At 37.2% G+C, this 18,171-nt stretch overlaps 1 protein-coding gene across 1 annotated transcript; it reads left to right on the top strand.

Annotated features, from left to right (window-relative positions):
- Positions 1–293: 293 nt before the first annotated feature.
- LOC131860267 (pheromone-processing carboxypeptidase KEX1-like) lies at positions 294–14,735 on the top strand. Its single transcript, XM_059214653.1, has 4 exons — positions 294–483; positions 538–608; positions 14,253–14,442; positions 14,539–14,735. The coding sequence occupies exons 1-4, from the start codon at positions 294–296 to the stop codon at positions 14,733–14,735; spliced, it is 648 nt and encodes a 215-aa protein (XP_059070636.1).
- The last annotated feature ends 3,436 nt before the right edge of the window (positions 14,736–18,171 follow it).

Genomic DNA, 18,171 nt, shown 5'->3' with positions numbered 1-18,171 from the left:
AAATTACACAGCGGAAGACTACAACTAACACATAAAGGGTTTCCCAACGTGATTACTTAATTACACATTTAACTTAACTCACGCTAATTAATCCAATAAGACAATTATCTTAAAAATGAGATAATTCTTAAACAAGGATAATTTCTTTTAGTAAGATGAAAATATAGATCACAAGATAAGGTTCATCCATTAAGATTTATCTATACCTTTCGTTCAAAGTTTTCATTAAAATTTAAGTCATGCATCTAATTTTATAACACACTTTAATTTCATATCATCCTCTCTAAGTGACCATGGGTGCAGAGCGACAAGGAGAGCGACGAGCGAGAATCTCAAATTTCAAATCTGGGAATGGCAGTCTTTCTGGGGGTGGAACTGGAAATCAGGCTGGTTTCCAAGCGTCCCAAGGTACAGAAGAGGACAAGGAGATAGTCAAATCAGTGGAAGAAAAAGATTCCAAAACAGGGGACCCACACAATAGAGGTAAGGAAAAAAAATGGTCTTCACTTTTTGGAGTGAAGCCGCTGGTAAAAACAGGGCTATTGGAAGTTAAAAATATTTCTGATCCAGTAACAGGGGTTGTTGCTATCTCTGTTCCGGATAAGCTGGTAGATCTTATTGTCTCTAGTTTAGCTATGACATTAGTAGGATGATTTTATGGTTTTAGGCCTAACATTGATGTTGTTAGGAATTTTATAAGGAGGAAATGGTTTCTCAAGGGTCAAGTGGACGTGGCGGCTTTGCCAAGGGGTTTTTTTTCCTTTACTTTTAACTCTGAAGAAGAAATGAATAAAGTTCTATGTGAAGGTCCATGGATGTTCGACAAGTCAACTTTGGCTCTATAGAAATGGGCTCCAAACCTTTCTCTTGACAAGTCATTTTTTGTGTCGGTGCCTATGTGGATGCGCCTCTCGAGCCTTCCGCTGGAGTTCTGGAATGAGGAAGTCTTCAAGGGGATAGCGAGTTCTTATGGAGAACTTCTCTCGATCGACCCAATGATTGCAGCTAAATCAAGGTTAGTTTTTTCCCGCATCTGTGTTAATGTTAATCAAATGATGGACATGCCCCAATCTATTGAAATTATATCTAAATTAGGGAAATGGACCCAAGCGATTGAATATGAATCGCTCCTGTTTGCTTGCTTTCATTGCAAAAAATCGGGCCATTGGGCAAAATCTTGTCCGGTTAAGAAGAGTAAGAATAGCAAGAATGATAGCAGTGTGAAACAGAAATGGAAAATGAAAGATAAAAGAGAAGACCCGTCAGTAGAGTGTGCTCCAGATAAGGAAGTGATTGAGCTAGAAAATGAGGTGAAGAAGGATGTGAATAGTAATAATGAAAAACCTACTTGTGTCTGTTCTAATAATCAAATAGAAAGTACTAAAGAAGAAGAGAAAAGGATAGAGGCAAATGAAAAAAAATGATCCAGAGGACTAGGAGGGAGGGCCAGTCAATCAGGATAAAGCAGAGGAAAGTTCCAATGACGATATTTCTGCATCATCTTATTCTAAAGCAATCGAGGAATACTTCAATGAAGCATAGGATTTTAACATTTCTGATTTTGAGACTCTTTTACTATTAACCAATGGAAGCCCAAAGCTGTTTTAATGCAAAACCCCATCACATAGTGTGGAAATGGTAGCCTTGGAAGGAAATTTTAGGATTCTTGGTACGAAACAGGGAAAATCGAATACGGAGGGACCCAATGGAGGTATCGCAACTAGAAGCAAGAATAAGAAAAAGACGGATGTTGGAAGCCAAAACAAAAAGCAGGGGAGACCTTCTCTAAAACATCAAAGGGAACAAGAAAGTTTGAAGAACCGTGCTGATGGAACACAGAGCTCCATCGAGTCAGATCTATCCCCGGTTAAAGTATGAAGATAATTTCCTAGAATATAAGAGGGTTGAATGCCCCTCATAAGCAAGATGTGTTACATAATATTATAAGAGATCATAAACCAGATATAGTCCTTGTTCAAGAAAATAAGATGTGTAAGGATAAAGTGGAAAGGATTAGAATATTTAAAAATAATGGAATTATAGGATCTAGTTCAGAGGTTGCCTCTGGAGGAACAATAATTTTTTGGAACCAAAAAACTATTAAAGGTAAGGAAATCATTTCTGAAATTAATAGGAACTTTGTACAGCTTGAGCATATCAAGGATAACTTTGTCTGGGTTATCACTAATGTCTATGCGCCTAATACCAAAACTGGGAGATCTAAATATTGGAGAAGCCTTGTAGAAGACAGACTAAATTTTGTTGATAAAAACTAGATAATAATGGGAGATTTCAATACTCTGCTTAAAGAGGAAGAGAAGATGGGAGGCCTCCCCTTGCAACTTGATGGTAAACAAGATCTTATGGATTTCATAAATGATCAAGCTCTTATGGATGTGGATCTCCAAGGGATTAACTATACCTGGACTAATAGAAGAATTGGAGCTGATCTTATTCAAGTTAAGTTAGACAAAACCTTAATTACTCCTGAGTGGTTATCTAAGTATAGTTAATCTTTGGCGTCTATTATCAAGATTGTTTCTGATCATTACCCTATTTCTTTTACAACCAATTCTTTATCTGTAAAGAGAAATTTCCCTTTTAGATTTGAAAATGTGTGGTTATCCCATCCATCTCTAGAAGCTTGTGTTGCAAATTGGTGGAGTTCTGAGGTTGAGGGAATGGCTCTTTTCAGAATAGCTAAAAAGATCAATATTATAAAGGCTAAAATCAAAATTTGGAACAAAGAGATTTTTGGGGATATCTTCAAAAGTAAAATCCAAATCAAAACTGAAATAAAAGAAGTTCAAGATAAAATCCAAGAGGATGGGCTTTCAGAAGAGCTGAGGTCTGTGGAAAATGGTTTGTTGTCTAAATACCACACTATCATTTCTAATGAAGAGACATTTTGGAGACAAAGGTCAAGAGCATTGTATTTGAAGGAAGGTGATAAAAATACCCGGTCTTTTCACTTAACTGCTCTTAAGCATGGAGCAGTTAACAGGTTATCCAGGTTATCCTTTAATAGGGGGATTTTAATGGATGATAATGATATAAGAAATGAAGCTCTGGACTATTTTAGCAACCTCTTAGGCGAAGTGGATAACCTAGATGTCAGTAATCAAAACCTCCTTTTGCAAGCTATTCCTTCTAACTTGACCGAGGAAGACAACAAATATCTGTCTCGAATACCATCTAGTCAGGAAATCAAAAACGCGGTGTTCTCTTTTCAGGGAGATAAGTGTCCTAGACCGGATGGTTTTCCGATGTTCTTTTTCCAATCCTTTTGGCACATTGTGGAGACTGATATTTGTAAAGGAGTTAAAGAATTCTTTGGTTCTAGAAGGCTTCTAAAAGAATTAAATGCAACCTTCATTGTCCTAATTCCGAAGATCTCTGGAGCTGATTCTCTTAAAAAGTTTAGACCAATTAGTCTTTGTAACTCTATTTATAAAAGTTTGTCTAAGGTTCTTACCTCAAGATTGCTGGATATTCTTCCTAGAATTATCTCTGCCCAACAAAATGGTTTTGTCCCCGGAAGATAGATTGTGGATTCCATTATTTCAATTCATGAAAATATTCATTCTCTTACGACGGCTAAAAATCAGGGCTTTTTTCTTAAGTTAGATATGGCTAAAGCATATGATAGAGTGAATTGGAAGTTTCTCTTAAGGATTGTGAAAGCCTTTGGATTTGGAGAAAAAATGATTTAGCTTTACTCTCAATTGATAGAAAATTCCTCTTTTGTTGTTATTGTCAATGGATCTCCTTCAAGTTTCTTCAAAAGCACTAGAGGTCTAAGACAGGGGGACCCCATCTCCCCAATCTTGCTTACTATTTTAGCTGAAAGTTTGGGTAGATTTATTTTTTTAAATGTGGAAGAAGGTAATCTCAAAGGACTGAAACTTTCTTCCTCCAATATTACTTGTACTCATGAATAGTTCGTTGATGACTCAATCACTATGGGGGAAGCTACTATTAGGGAAGATAAAAATATAAAGAATGTAATGAATATTTATGAATCTACTTCTGGTCAAAAAATTAACTGGGATAAGAGATCATTGTTCTTCATCAATACCCCTGTTCAAAGACAGTTAAGGATTGAAATAATTCTTGATTGTAAAATAGCTGAGCTTCCCTCCACTTACTTGGGGCTTCCCCTTTGTATTAAGCCTGTGGATAATTTATGGATTAAGTTGGTTGACATATTCAACTCCAAACTAGCAGGTTGGAAAGGGCCAGTCACTAGTCAAGAGGGCAAGGTTACGCTACTCAAAGCTACTCTCCAAAACTTGCTTGTTGATGCTCTCGGTCTATTTAAAATCCCTAGAAAGTTTGCAGAAGCAATTGAAAGAATCCAAAAAAAGTTTCTTTGGTTGGGAGTGGAAGACAAGAATAGAATCCCCCTGTCCTAGGGACCAGGGTGCCCAGCGCCCCTATCCTAGCAGGACCAGGGTGCCCCACGCCCCTGTCCTTGTCTTTTGCTCTAAAATTTGGTGCAAAGTTCCGTCTTAGTCTGCTTCCGTCGGATTTGCAACTTGCGTTGTCGTCCGAATCCCGAAACCTGCACTTATATCTGAAAAGGGTATGGTGGGCGGCTATATAGGGTTTTGCCTTAGTCAAACCCCCGCTTTGGTGATTTCCACCTCCACGAATAGCCAAGTTGTATTGTAAAAGTAGTGTGTGCAGACCTTGTGTGTGTGCAAGATCCTAAAATGCAAGTAAGCAAACTAGAGCAACCTAGAAAGTAAACCCTAATTGCTTGTAAATGATAATGTAAATGCTCCAAATCAAGATGTAAAGAGATCTAAAGCATGAATACAAGTGATATAATGAGGCTTATGCAAAGACATGAAAACAACATGAAATCATACCCAACCCCAAGGGAGGGGTACAAGCCAATCTTCAGTCGGTGATCCCCTATTGCTTTTCAATGTCTTCAAAGCCCTAAATGGATGAATGAAATTGATGAATGCTTGATGGATGGATGTTGAATGTTGTTGAAGTCTTCAAAGATCTGCTCTTTCCCTGCATAGAAGGCCCTTGAAACCAAAATTCGTCCATCCTTTCAAATGAAGAAAGAGAGCTCTTATATATGAAACCCTAGGTCTTAATTTCAACTTTTGGCCGACCTAGAGATTGAATATCCCGCCAATTTCTTGGGGTTAAGCTTTATTTTATGATTGGATCGCGCTCCTAAAATTTCGGGAAAAATGTCCGGGACCATGTGCACGCCAGGCGCCATGGTCCCGACAACTTTTCACCAAATTTCCAAGGCCATCGGATATGATGATTTTAGAGAGAATCCCGAAGTTACAGCTGATTTCGAGATGTTTTGACCCCCGAAATCAAGCCCCCAAGTTCAAAATAGGACCTAATTAGGGTTTTTGATTAAATGATGTATTGGAAGAATAAAATGAAAGGGGCACACTTTAATGAAAAGGGCCCAACTTTATGATATGGGAGATGATAAAATAGAACCTTAGACCTAATTAATTTAATTAATTAAGTGCTAAAGGGGAAATGTAATGCAAAATGCAAAATGCGCCAAGGCGGGTGCTAAACTAGGTGTGAAATTGTACCACCCTAGCAAGTGCGTACAATTTATGACGCTACATTTAGCCCCCACTTTAGCGGTCATATGAACACTACGTGCATATGCAAGCTAAAGTACAGAAAAGTAAACATTATTTGAAAAAGGATATATCCATAAGTCTGTCGAACGAAGCCCCCAGCGGTATCTGTAGTACACAGTTAGGAACCGCACCCTACAAAACACACGTTAGATCACAAAATCACCTAATGCTTACTAAGGAAGGTGATGAAAATTCGAGGGTAGCTATATGCCCCCCCCTGTTTCGGCTTGCTAATTTTAGTGAGTTGAAACAGGGTATCATGTTTACCACTTCGAATTGTTAAAGAATATTGATGACAAATGCTCACAAGAAGATTCGATATGAGATCAAAAACTAATGGAGAATCATTTGGTAAGAAAGAGGACTAAATCTCAATTCCAACACAACAAAGAGTGTGAGGGTTTGAGAGTTCTCTAACACAAGATGAAGGATGTAAATGGAAACAAAATGCAAAGAGAAGAAAAGAAAGGAAAAAAGCATGAATACACCCATTGGTGACCCATGAGAAGAATAGTGAGAGAGAAAACATGGACTTCTCGCCCCTAGATCTTGTCTAGGTGATCCATGGGAAAAAGGACATGGAAAACTAGCCCCTAGAGTCTGTCTAGGTGATCCATGTAAGGGAGGAGAGTGAGAAAGCCTAGCCTTATGCCGCTAGTTCCACTCAACCTCGTGCATGTGTGTGTAAGGGAGGTTAGAAGCACCTCATAGGAGTCTATGCCCAAGTATGCTACAACCTGTATATGTATAGTACAAAAGCGTGACATCTCGCTCTAAGAGTCTGTGCTCTGGTTCTGAGAATAATCACCTTGCATAAAAGAAAAATGGAGACATCTCGCTCTAAGAGTCTGTGCTCTGGTTCCGAGAATGACCCATTGCTCAAAAAGTGTAATGTTTATGTCATAAGAAAAGTAGAACAAGGATACCTACCTTCATTACAAAAGAAGATACCCCAAAAATGCAACAATGTCATAGATCCAAGCAAGAGAGTTTTTTACTCTTTAAGCCAGGATAAGATAGTTGAAAAGGGATATCTTGTAGTATGTGTAAAGGAGATCCTTAGAGGAGAAGAGATCTTTGTACAAAAGACACCTATCCCCGAGAGGAATTGTCTTAGACAAATATAACATCTTCTAGAATAAGACCAAGAAGAGAATAAGAATGCAATACTTCCTTCTTTTGCGAGGTGAAAGTGATTCTTAATGAAGGATGACGCTCTTTTTAACCCAATTGGGAGAGTGACTTCATTATGGATGTATTTTACCAAGTGCAAAAGAGGTTGTAGTCAAGGACTTACACCTCTTGTAAGAGAGAATCCTTGAACAAACAACAACAAATGCATACAAGGAATAACATCAAGTAATAAAGTTCACACCATCCACGAAATAGGAAAAAGTGGATCCTTAGATAAAAATAAGGAAAGATCATTGCCTCCCAAGGATGAAGGACTTACACAATCTTCTAGGGAGAGATTTAGACATAAGGAAAATGTACTACATACTCACATGAGTTCATGCAAGCAAGACATTAGTGTATGTAAAATGCTCCTCACAAGAAGTGGGTAGGATAAGAAAGAGAATATCTTCTCCCATATCTAGGAAAAGAGGATTCTAAAGAAAAGATGATCAATATTTCCACACTAGTACCCCATAGGAACAAGAGATAACATAGAAAAATTAGGCTATTATGTTGCTTCAAAAATATGATTGCACTTGAAATTGTACCATCATGAATGACAATGAGCCCCTAGTAAATGAGCTACCAATGTCACATAATGATGAGCAACATAATAGCCATTAATGTTATTTAAAGACATGATAGATTGAATGAGGTATTTGAATATGACATGCTAAATGCTCAACTATAAGTGAGATCAAAAACATGTATAAAATGATAAAAAATGAAGAAGAAAAGTCACAAGAAATCTTAGAAGAGGGATGAGTGTAATCTATTAGAGCCTTATCCCTGGAGGAAAGGACTTTATGATGAATAGGAGATAAAGATTCATAAGTGGATTTAGAAATTTGAGGGGAGTCATAAAGAGATTTGTTCATCGCCAAGATTTCCTTATGAGGGGAATGAGAGTTGATAGAAGTAGAAGATGATTTAGTTGAAGTGAGGTCATCATCACTACTGAATATAGCATTCACATTGAGAGATGGTCTTTTAGATGCTTTGGTGGGCTTAGAAAGATTATATCCAAGTCCAAATGAATATTCATGCATGTTATGTTCTAAAGGAACTTTAATTCCTTGTTCATTTGTGCCACAACCATTTCCACTATAGCCACTCTTAGCCAAAATGTGAAAACCACGACCATAACGATTAGCCATTTCAGAAAGAAAAGGTGGTTTTTCATAAGACAAAGAATCAAATTCTTTAGAATTAGAGGTGTGAGGAGAAGAAGTTTGAGAAGCAGCCACAAAATTATTGCTCATAGGTTCAGGTAAGACTGATTGATCTCTAGTTTCTTCCTTCTTTTTAACTTTAAGCTCTCTAGGAGGAACCCTATACTCACCTACAAAGGTGGGATTAAAATCAAGAGATCCCCAATCGTCTTCTGCGATAACCTTCTCAGGATCAAAAGCCTTTTCATGTGTAGATTCAAGTTGAGAAGAATCTTCTTCAGGAACTTCTGACTCATCCATAGGTATCTTGTTTAACGAGTCATCGCTAGAAGAGGAAGGCTTAGAAGAACTCCCTTTGGAAGTAGATCTTTGCAAACAAGCTTGAAAATTAGTATCACCTATCAAGGTATATGTCTTATTATTATAAATAAATTTAACTTGTCTATGCAATGTAGAGGGGACAACTTGCATACTGTGAATCCAAGGTCTCCCTAATAACAAGTTGTATGTTAGATTTCCTGACATAACATGGATAGGAGTAGGCAAAGTAACAGGTCCCACTGTGATGGGTAAGGTGATAATACCTAATGAAGACTTAGCCACATTATCAAAGCCTCGAATGGGACGAGAGTCAGGCTCAATAAGGGATGTATCCACATTCATCTTATGCAATAGATTAATGCTACACACATTAAGGCCAGAGCCATTATCTACCAGTGTTCGTCTTATAGCAGTGTCATTTATGATAACCACAATCATCAAGGGATCATATTGATGTTGAATTTCACTAGTAGGCAACTCATCTTGAGTAAACACAATTTGAGCTTTAGGATTCATCACAGAGTTAACTAAAGACACTATATTACTAGATGTATTAGGTGGTGGAATATTCAAATCTTTCAAGGCATCTTGTAACATTGCATGATGAGTGGAAGAAGTTTGAATCAAATCCCAAAGGGATATCTTAGCAGGGGTAGCTTTAAGTTGTTCTATGAGATCATATTCCTTACTAAGCATTTGTGAAATACGTGGAGCTTGCGGAAGAATAGGTTGGGAAGGAGGAAGTGAAGTTGGGATAACTGGAGGAGGATTAGGTTGCCTATTGTTTCTTGTGTTATAGGTATGAGCAACCACATTATAACTCTCTCTAGTTAGTTGCTTAGCATACTCATAAGGGCTCTTACTAGAATAACCTCCTTGCATAGTAATAATAGGTTTCTTAGGAGTACAAAAGGAATCATTAGCATAACCACCTTGAACCACTAAGATAGGCTTATTTAAAGGTTGAGAATTTTGAGAAGGACAAGCACCTTGGATAGTGAAAAGAGGTTTGTTAGGTATTTCATTCACATGTATCAAATTGATTGAGGTTGGTTTAGAGGAATGAACAAAAGTGTTGGAAAAATTATTGATAGTCTTCTCTTGCACTAAAATCTCATCACGGATTAAATCAATTTTAGGAGAGAGACAAGGGGTAGGCATTGATGTTCTAGTAGGAAGAGTAATACTAGGAAAGGTCATATCATCCTCTATCATCAAAGGATCTACATGGGGAATAAACTCTCTAGGAGAAAGATCAACATTACTCTCTAAAGTCTCACTCTTGAGAGGGAGATCTTTGAAAGAGATGTTAACCCTCTTGTTTTGAACTAGGGTTTCCTTACGAGTAGAACCAAGTTGAGGAGAGGGAGAATAATTGAGATTCAAGGAAGGTGAGAAACTATCAAGGGAGTTTTCAATATTGATTTCATCCCCTTTGGCTAGGGTTCTCTCATGGGATAGAGAATAATCTACACCTTCTTCTAATGGTTCATCCCAAATAGGGAAGTGGTTGAAAGGAATGTTTGAAGTATTGTCAATTTCGGGAGAGGAGATAACATTGTTTATTAATTCCTCATCCTTAGGAGGGAGAGCATCAATAGATGTGTTAAACTCATCCTCTTTCCTCAAAATATGTTCAATATGATCTTTAGGGGAGAGAGAATTAAGGAAATTGCTTATTATTTCATCTTCTTTCTCTAAGGGATGCTTAGGGGTAAGACAAACTTTAGGAGAAGGGTAAGCATTTATCATTAATTCATCATCTCTAGTGGGAATTTTGTTGGAAAAGGAAATGCCATCACTAGGAAATGTAGGGATAATGTTATCTTCTTGCACAAAAGGATCCTCATGAAGGGAGTGTTTTTTAGGAGGAACATGAACATATTTCTCCAAAGATTCATGCTTAGGAAGGAGATCTTGGAAAGAAGTGTTCATAACCTCTTGTTGCACTAACATGCCCCCATTGGAAGGACCAACTTTAGGAGAAAATAAGTCAATGTCCATCAATACCTTTTCACTTAGAGAGGCATCATGTAGGGAAGGTGAAGTAACATTAAGAAATGTGTTTATGATATCATTCTCTTCCTCTAGGATAGATAAATAGGAAGGGCACATTTTAGGAGAATTGTCAAGATCACTCTTAAAGTCTTCATCCTTAGAGCATGGGAGAGTCTCAAAGGGATTGGAAGCAACTCTTCTAGGCACTAAAATGTTGTTATAGATGGGGGGAGGTTCTTTAGGAGAAGGAAAAATTGAAGCAAAGGAAGCTAACCCATTATCACATCTATGAAATGAATGCATCATGACAACAATTTTCCTCTTTCAAATGATAACACATGCAAAATAGAAGGGAATGTTTAATTTTAACCAATGCAAGCACTTAGAATGTAGATTTAGAAAATGAAATTTATGATTCAAATGAGTTCCTAAATCAGATTTGAAATTAGTTAAGCTATCCACAAGTTCAACTTTGAATTTTAGCAAAAATTTCCTCTAAATTTTTGAATTTTGCAAGAAATTAAAACTTGTAAATACAAATTTGAATTTGAAATAGCATAAACATTCAAATTTGAAAACATAAATCAGAATTAGAGAAGATTGGAATTCACGTCAGGTTCACCAAAATGTGTGGGGGAAAAAGCGAGACTAGGCTAACATGCCCTAATCTCACTTTCAATCACACACTTGTGGAATACGAAAGAGCCTAGAGGTATCACACAATTGGCTACTTCTTTTTGTGGAAGAGAGAGCCACGGGCTACCTATTAGGATTTCTATTCCTTTGTTGTAATTGAAAGATAAGATGATGCAAGTTCAATCCCTAACCCCAAAGTGCAAGTATGAACTAATAACAAGATTGCAGAATTGAACTTAAACAATGGAAAGATGTAAACACAAGGGCAAGACAAGAATGAAAATGCGTACCCAGAGTCAAAATCTGAGTGAAAATGTTCGGGACGGGGGCGCGGGCGCCACTGTCCTAATTCTGCACCTGAAACTGCTCTGAAAACTGTTGTTTTGCAACTTGGAAAGCTGTCAAAAATGCTGAAAACTGTTGTCTGTCAGGAGGACCAGGGCGCCCAGCGCCCCTATCCTAGTAGGACCAGGGTGCCCCACGCCCCTGTCCTGGTCTTTTGCTCTGAAATTTGGTGCGAAGTTCCGTCTTAGTCTGCTTCCGTCGGATCTGCAAATTGCGGCGTCGTCCGAATCCCGAAACCTGCACTTATATCTGAAAAGGGTATGGTGGGCAGCTATATAGGGTTTTGCCTTAGTCAAACCCCCGCTTTGGTGATTTCCACCTCCACGAATAGCCAAGTTGTATTGTAAAAGTAGTGTGTGCCGACCTTGTGTGTGTGTAAGATCCTAAAATGCAAGTAAGCAAACTAGAGCAACCTAGAAAGTAAACCCTAATTGCTTGTAAATGATAATGTAAATGCTCCAAATCAAGATGTAAAGAGATCTAAATCATGAATACAAGTGATATAATGAGGCTTATGCAAAGACATGAAAACAACATGAAATCATACCCAACCCCAAGGGAGGGGTACAAGCCAATCTTCAGTCAGTGATCCCCTATTGCTTTTCAATGTCTTCAAAGCCCTAAATGGATGAATGAAATTGATGAATGCTTGATGGATGGATGTTGAATGTTGTTGAAGTCTTCAAAGATCTGCTCTTCGCTGCATAGAAGGCCCTTGAAACCAAAATTCGTCCATCCTTTCAAATGAAGAAAGAGAGCTCTTATATATGAAACCCTAGGTCTTAATTTCAACTTTTGGCCGACCTAGAGATTGAATATCCCGCCAATTTCTTGGGGTTAAGCTTTATTTTATGATTGGATCGCGCTCCTAAAATTTCGAGAAAAATGTCCGGGACCATGTGCACGTCGGGTGCCATGGTCCCGATAACTTTTCACCAAATTTCCAAGGCCGTCGGATATGATGATTTTAGAGAGAATCCCAAAGTTACAGCTGATTTCGAGATGTTTTGACCCCCGATATCAAGCCCCCAAGTTCAAAATAGGACCTAATTAGGGTTTTTGATTAAATGATGTATTGGAAGAATAAAATGAAAGGGGCACACTTTAATGAAAAGGGCCCAACTTTATGATATGGGAGATGATAAAATAGAACCTTAGACCTAATTAATTTAATTAATTAAGTGCTAAAGGGGAAATGTAATGCAAAATGCAAAATGCGCCAAGGCGGGTGCTAAACTAGGTGTGAAATTGTACCACCCTAGCAAGTGCGTACAATTTACGATGCTACACCAGGAAATTTGGAAAATTAATTTAAGTAGGTGGAAGCTGAGTTGGGTTTTTCCAAACTCTCTAGGGGAATCCTGGCAGCAATGGTACTGCCCTAATTCAAACACAAAGATTGTGGAGCTTTGGAAACTTACCTTCCCTAATGTTATCTGGAACATCTGGAAAGAGCACAACAACTGGATTTTTAGGAATAAAAGTGCCAACCCTGAAGTGGTGGTGGATATAATAAACAGGAGTATCTTTGAATGCCTCAATGGCATTGATTATGGTTCAGGTGCTAAAGAAGACTTTAATGATAGGTGGAACCTTTCTACTACCAAATCTAGTAAGGAGAAGGGTAGGGAAGGTCTTGCTTGGTGTTTTCCACCTCAGGGATGGATAAAGGCCAACTTTGATGGGGCTTCTAAGGGGAATCCGGGTAAAGCTGGTTATGGGGGCATTGTTAGAAATTTTGCTGGAAGTTGCCTAGTGGCGGTTGCTGGCCCTCTGAGGAGTCAAACCAGTCATTATGTTGAAGACTCTACTCCTCTAAATACTCTAATTATTGCTAAGAACCTAAATCATGATAAATTATGGCTGAAGGGAAACTCACTTAATATTATTAAGTGCTTGAAGGGTGAAACCGAGCCATCGTGGTCTATAGAAAACATAATTTTGAAAGCTAGGGAAATTATTGCTAGTTTTAAAGTTATAATAATTGAACATGCCTTTAGAAAGAAAAATATGGTGGCGGATTGCCTAGCGAACCTAGGCATTAATTCTGAATCTCAAACAATATGGCATGGGGAAGATATTAATTTGATTATTAAAGAGCTCCTCAGAAAGGATAGATTCACGGGGAAAGAAGGGCCGCATAATTATGATAGTTGAAATGAGTAATTTATGCATTGATAGAAAGGTAATGATTACTTGGCAAAGTGGCAAAATCACAATCAAATATAATAACACTTTGCACACTTTGTGGGTCATCTTTTTCAAAATTTTGAGAGACAACAGGAAGAAAGCATTGAGTTTGTAGAAGAATAGAGGTGAAAGTCTGAAATTGAATATGGGAGGTGATTTAAGGAGGGAGGAACCAAACAACACTTCCAGATGGAAGGAAATGTTGCAAGTTTTGATGAAGTTGGAAAAAGGGTCCCTAATGAGTTTCATGGAGAAGTTGGTTGATTATGACAAAGGTAGGGTTAATCTCGCAGTCTCCAAAACAACTGAAAATTGGAGTAACGAGTCTTTTAAAATCTATGGTGTGAGGTTCAAATTGGACGTGGGCCTCATCGCGATTGTGATAGGTATGCCCCACTCAAGGCTCAATTTTTTAAGAGATCTTAAAGTTTCCAATAATGCAGTAAAAAAAAATTTGCATAACGAAAAGGAGAGGGCTAAAATTGGAAAAGCCATAGGGGGTTATTATGAAGCCTCCAACATCAAGAAAATTTGGGGCTGGGTTTTGAATGCCATCATGGAATACATAACTTTTGAGGGCCTCTTTTCTAGGGCCCACACTTATCACTTTGTGTTATTAAACCACTTCAGGCATGAGAAAAGGGTTTCCTTGCCCTACTATCTCTTCAGGTCCTTGTCTAGGTCTCTCAATAAACACAACAAGAATCCCTCAAACCCGATGCTTCATTGTGGGCTCATTTTGCTCATTTATGAGCACTGTAAAATCCTTTCCATTCAGGAAAACAAGAGGTTGTCTGCTTCTCAAGGGAGAGGCAAGAGAAAGCTGGAGGAAGGCGAACCCAGCAAGGAGGAGGCCACTCCGAGCAAAAAAAGAAAGAGCACCACTGGGATGAAAGCCCATGATAATAAGAATGATATAGAGGAAACTGGAAAAGAGGGCAGTGAAATGGAAAAGGATGAGTCAGGGGGTGAGGAAAGTTGGAAAGATGAGGATGTGGGTGCAGAGGAAGAAGAAGGTGAGAACAAGTCTGACAATGATAGTCCAATTCATAGTGCTAGCTTAGGCAACGATAACAGCCAGCCTATGGTGGATAAGGATGATAAGGATAATGACAAAAAAGATATGGATTCTGAGAGGGAGAAGAACAAGGAACCCAAGAAGGAAATGACTAAGGATAGTCTGAGTAAGGATAAGAAGAGTGCCGAAGAAGGGTTATTCCTGGATAACCTTAAAAAACTTACTGAGGGTAGATTGGGTTAGGACAGATGGACATATGAACTTTTGAAGAACCTGGAAAAAAATGGGAAACAGATGGATGAGAAAAGGAAGGAAGATGACAGGAATCAGAAACAATGGAAGCAGGACAGGGAGGAAAAAGTTAAAAAAATGGCAGCTCAAATTGACTATCTGGAAGAAGGGAAAGTGTCAATGAAAAACCTGTTGAGTATGATCCTGAATATCTTGTCTGTTGTTACAAAGAACCTAGAGGATATCTCTAAGGTCCTCGAAAACTCCATCTCTCCCAAATTGGTGGTGGACCTCGACATTGATGAAGATGCAATCGAGATTGGAAGCAGGGAAGCTACACCTGGTAGAGCAACAAAGAGAACTAGAGCGAGTGTTAAAAAAGTTGTTGTTGTGTCTGCTAAGGAAATCCCTAATCTTAGGAATAATATCAAAGACCTGTATGGGATTAGCAGTAACTTGGCTAATGCCCTGAAACACATAAATTAGTTCCTTTTCTGTGCTTTGTCTAGTCTGGTTGGTTATTGTTGGTTTTTGGGGGCTTTTAGCTATTTTTTTCTAGTTGTTTTACTGGTTTTTCTTAAGTATGTTCCTTCTGGTTTCTTAATGCTTTTATCTTGTAAGGTCATTTTGTAAAGGGTCTCGGGGCCCCTTCAAAACCTGCTTTTACTTTAATCAAAAACACACTTTAATTTCATCATAAACTAATGAGTTCTTTCCATGCATACTTAATTTCATTAACAATAACTGAATGTATTCCATTATTCTAATCTACATTCTTTCATGATCCAATTTACTGCCTTTAAAAGACAACTGCATGCATACATTTATGATTACTTTCATCTTATCCACTTTATACATTCTAACATAATGTCATTCATACATGCTAAAACTGAAAAAGGAAACATAAGAGCATAAGGATCACATAACACCAAATTGGTATCAGAGTTCACCCCTAAAGGGCTAGATCTCTGGGTCTACTCAACTGCAAGACCCCTCTAATCATTAAATAATTTAAGAATACATAAGGTTCACATCATTTGCTATCCTGCCATCAAGGTGAACATAGCCAATATACAAATGACCACATCGGTCAATAAATACATAAATGATCCCTGAATAGGAAAGGATCCAACTGAACATAATAGAAGCAAAAACAAAGGTCCACTGGAGCATCCGCAAAATTAAGTCATCACAACCCAAGGTCTAGCATGAAATCGGGTACTCACAAGGGCATAAACAATGGGACGACTCCACAAAAGTGCTCCTATCAAGAGAACACAACAACACACTAGCGAACATAGGGGACAAGTGTCATCACACAACCTAGTATGGTTACCATGGTAGGTCTTCATAGGTTCCAACCCCATCCACTGGGTTACTCCAGTAACCTTTTCCGAACCTGCGGCCCATCCAAGCCTCATGTGGACCCACACATCCTTTCATGAAGACAAGGATGATGGTTTGTCATTTTAAGCCTTCTCACAACATGTCGAGTCTGTGTTAGCACCCATCCCATGTGTGAGGCATAATTATCTTACTTAGTAATTCATTAACTAACACTCTAATATTCTATTAGGTTATCACTTATTAGACACACTTCTGATGGGTTACCCAATACCCACTTTAGGCGCGACCCCCAATCGAAAGCCACTTTCCCATATGACACTATACCATACTCAACGAACTCCTAAACCCAAACATACACAAGGTCAAGCAACCAGAGTTCAAAATGGAGGAAACAACCATTTGGTCAAACACGATTTCATATGAGGTGCATTGACTGACGGTACTCTAACTAGAGACTTGACCAACTATGGTCAACCACAAATCATCATTCGAAACCTGCATAAAGGATATGACCAATTACCACACCACCACAAAACAACAGTCAAACTCGAGATCGAGGACAGAAACAGGCACCCCAAATCAACCAAACGACAAGGTCCTATCAAATAAAACAAGGTCTTGCCATTACTTAATCAAAAGCAAATACATAAATTAAACTTGCACAGGCAATTACCAGAAAAATACAATCTTCTTTCCTATGTTTTAAACAATAAAAATCGACCAAGTTTTCTAAATGATCTAAGTTTTCAAAATACATTAACAGAAAAATCACCATTACAAAGTGAATACAATATTTCAATTGCAATAGTACCATTTGTCTACTTCTCAATACAGAGGAAAAATATAAACTAAACCATTTATTTTACTAAATGAAAATATCATTAACTTACCAATTTTCCAATATTTCCAATAGTATATCATTTAAATTTTCAAAATATATAATGATAAAATATTTTATTTTTCAATTACTCAAATACTATATTATTTCATTTCTAAAATTTTCAGATGACCTATTATCATTCAGTTTTCTTCAAATAATATATTACTTAAAATTTACCAAATAATAACTATATTTTATTCAAAAATCTTCAAATTAAAATAATATTCTATCTTTTTCCAAATAGATACTTATTAAAACAGATACCAAAATTAAATATTAATTAATATATATTTATTAATCCATGATTAATAAAATATAAACAATTAATAATTAATAATACACAAATTTTAAATTAAATATTAATTAATATATATATATATATATATATATTCATTAATAAAATATATATTAATAATAATTAATAAATAATTAAAAACTATATATAAAAAAAACTTTTTAATAAAACATAATTTTTTAAAAAAGAAACTTTTTAATAATGCAACTTCACTGCGAGGCCCACCTTCTCTCCACCTAAGGTGGAGGCTGCTATCAAAAGGTAGCAGACACTACCTATTGGTAGCAGTCTCTACCAAAGGTAGTGATGTTGCCTGAGGGAGCAGAGCTACCCCTCCACGTGGTGGGGGAAACCCTACCACGTGGGGGGTAAAGCTATCCCTTTTCTTTATATATTTGAATTTTTATTTATTTCTTTAAATATTTACTATTAAAAAATGCATACACAACAAAACCACAATCTCACAGAGACTTTAAAAAAAATATTTTTTTTCCAGCAAACATGGGTTTTCTCATATTTGCAATTTAAGAATACCCAGATCCAAGAAAGGGAAAATTTCTTCCAATCAAACATCATATTGGCAAAATAAGATTGATTAACATCCATTTATCCAAACACAAACAAATTTCTCTGATTAAAGCTTGAATTTGAAAGCATTAATTTGCAATTTTAACAAATTTTCATTGTAAACAACCGACCCAATTTTTTTTTATTTTAAAACAACCTGAGCAACCAAAATCTAAACTTTAGATGGAAACAAAACAAGAAGGGTTTGGATTGGAAATAAAATTATAATTGTTTCATTTTCCCCAAATAGATGAGATTTTTAATCTTCACAAACAGATTTCTTCAAAATCTAAAACAATTTCTTTAAAACAAAGAAGTCAATGAAATAAACCAAAGGCCTACCTGGTTCAACAATCCTG

This window comes from Cryptomeria japonica, chromosome 11 (genome assembly GCF_030272615.1).
Source record: "Cryptomeria japonica chromosome 11, Sugi_1.0, whole genome shotgun sequence".
Taxonomy (NCBI): Eukaryota; Viridiplantae; Streptophyta; class Pinopsida; order Cupressales; family Cupressaceae; genus Cryptomeria; species Cryptomeria japonica.
Note: the sequence above shows the minus strand (reverse complement) of the source record. Positions and strands in the feature narration are given on the sequence as shown.

Bases quoted from the DNA above. Each gene is read 5' to 3' on its own strand.
- LOC131860267 (XM_059214653.1), top strand. From the start codon at position 294: ATGGGTGCAGAGCGACAAGGAGAGCGACGAGCGAGAATCTCAAATTTC. The intron at 609-14,252 runs GTAGATCTTATT...CTTTCCATTCAG, and splicing joins TCTCTGTTCCGGATAAGCTG to GAAAACAAGAGGTTGTCTGC. The intron at 14,443-14,538 runs GTGAGGAAAGTT...GTGCTAGCTTAG, and splicing joins GGAAAAGGATGAGTCAGGGG to GCAACGATAACAGCCAGCCT.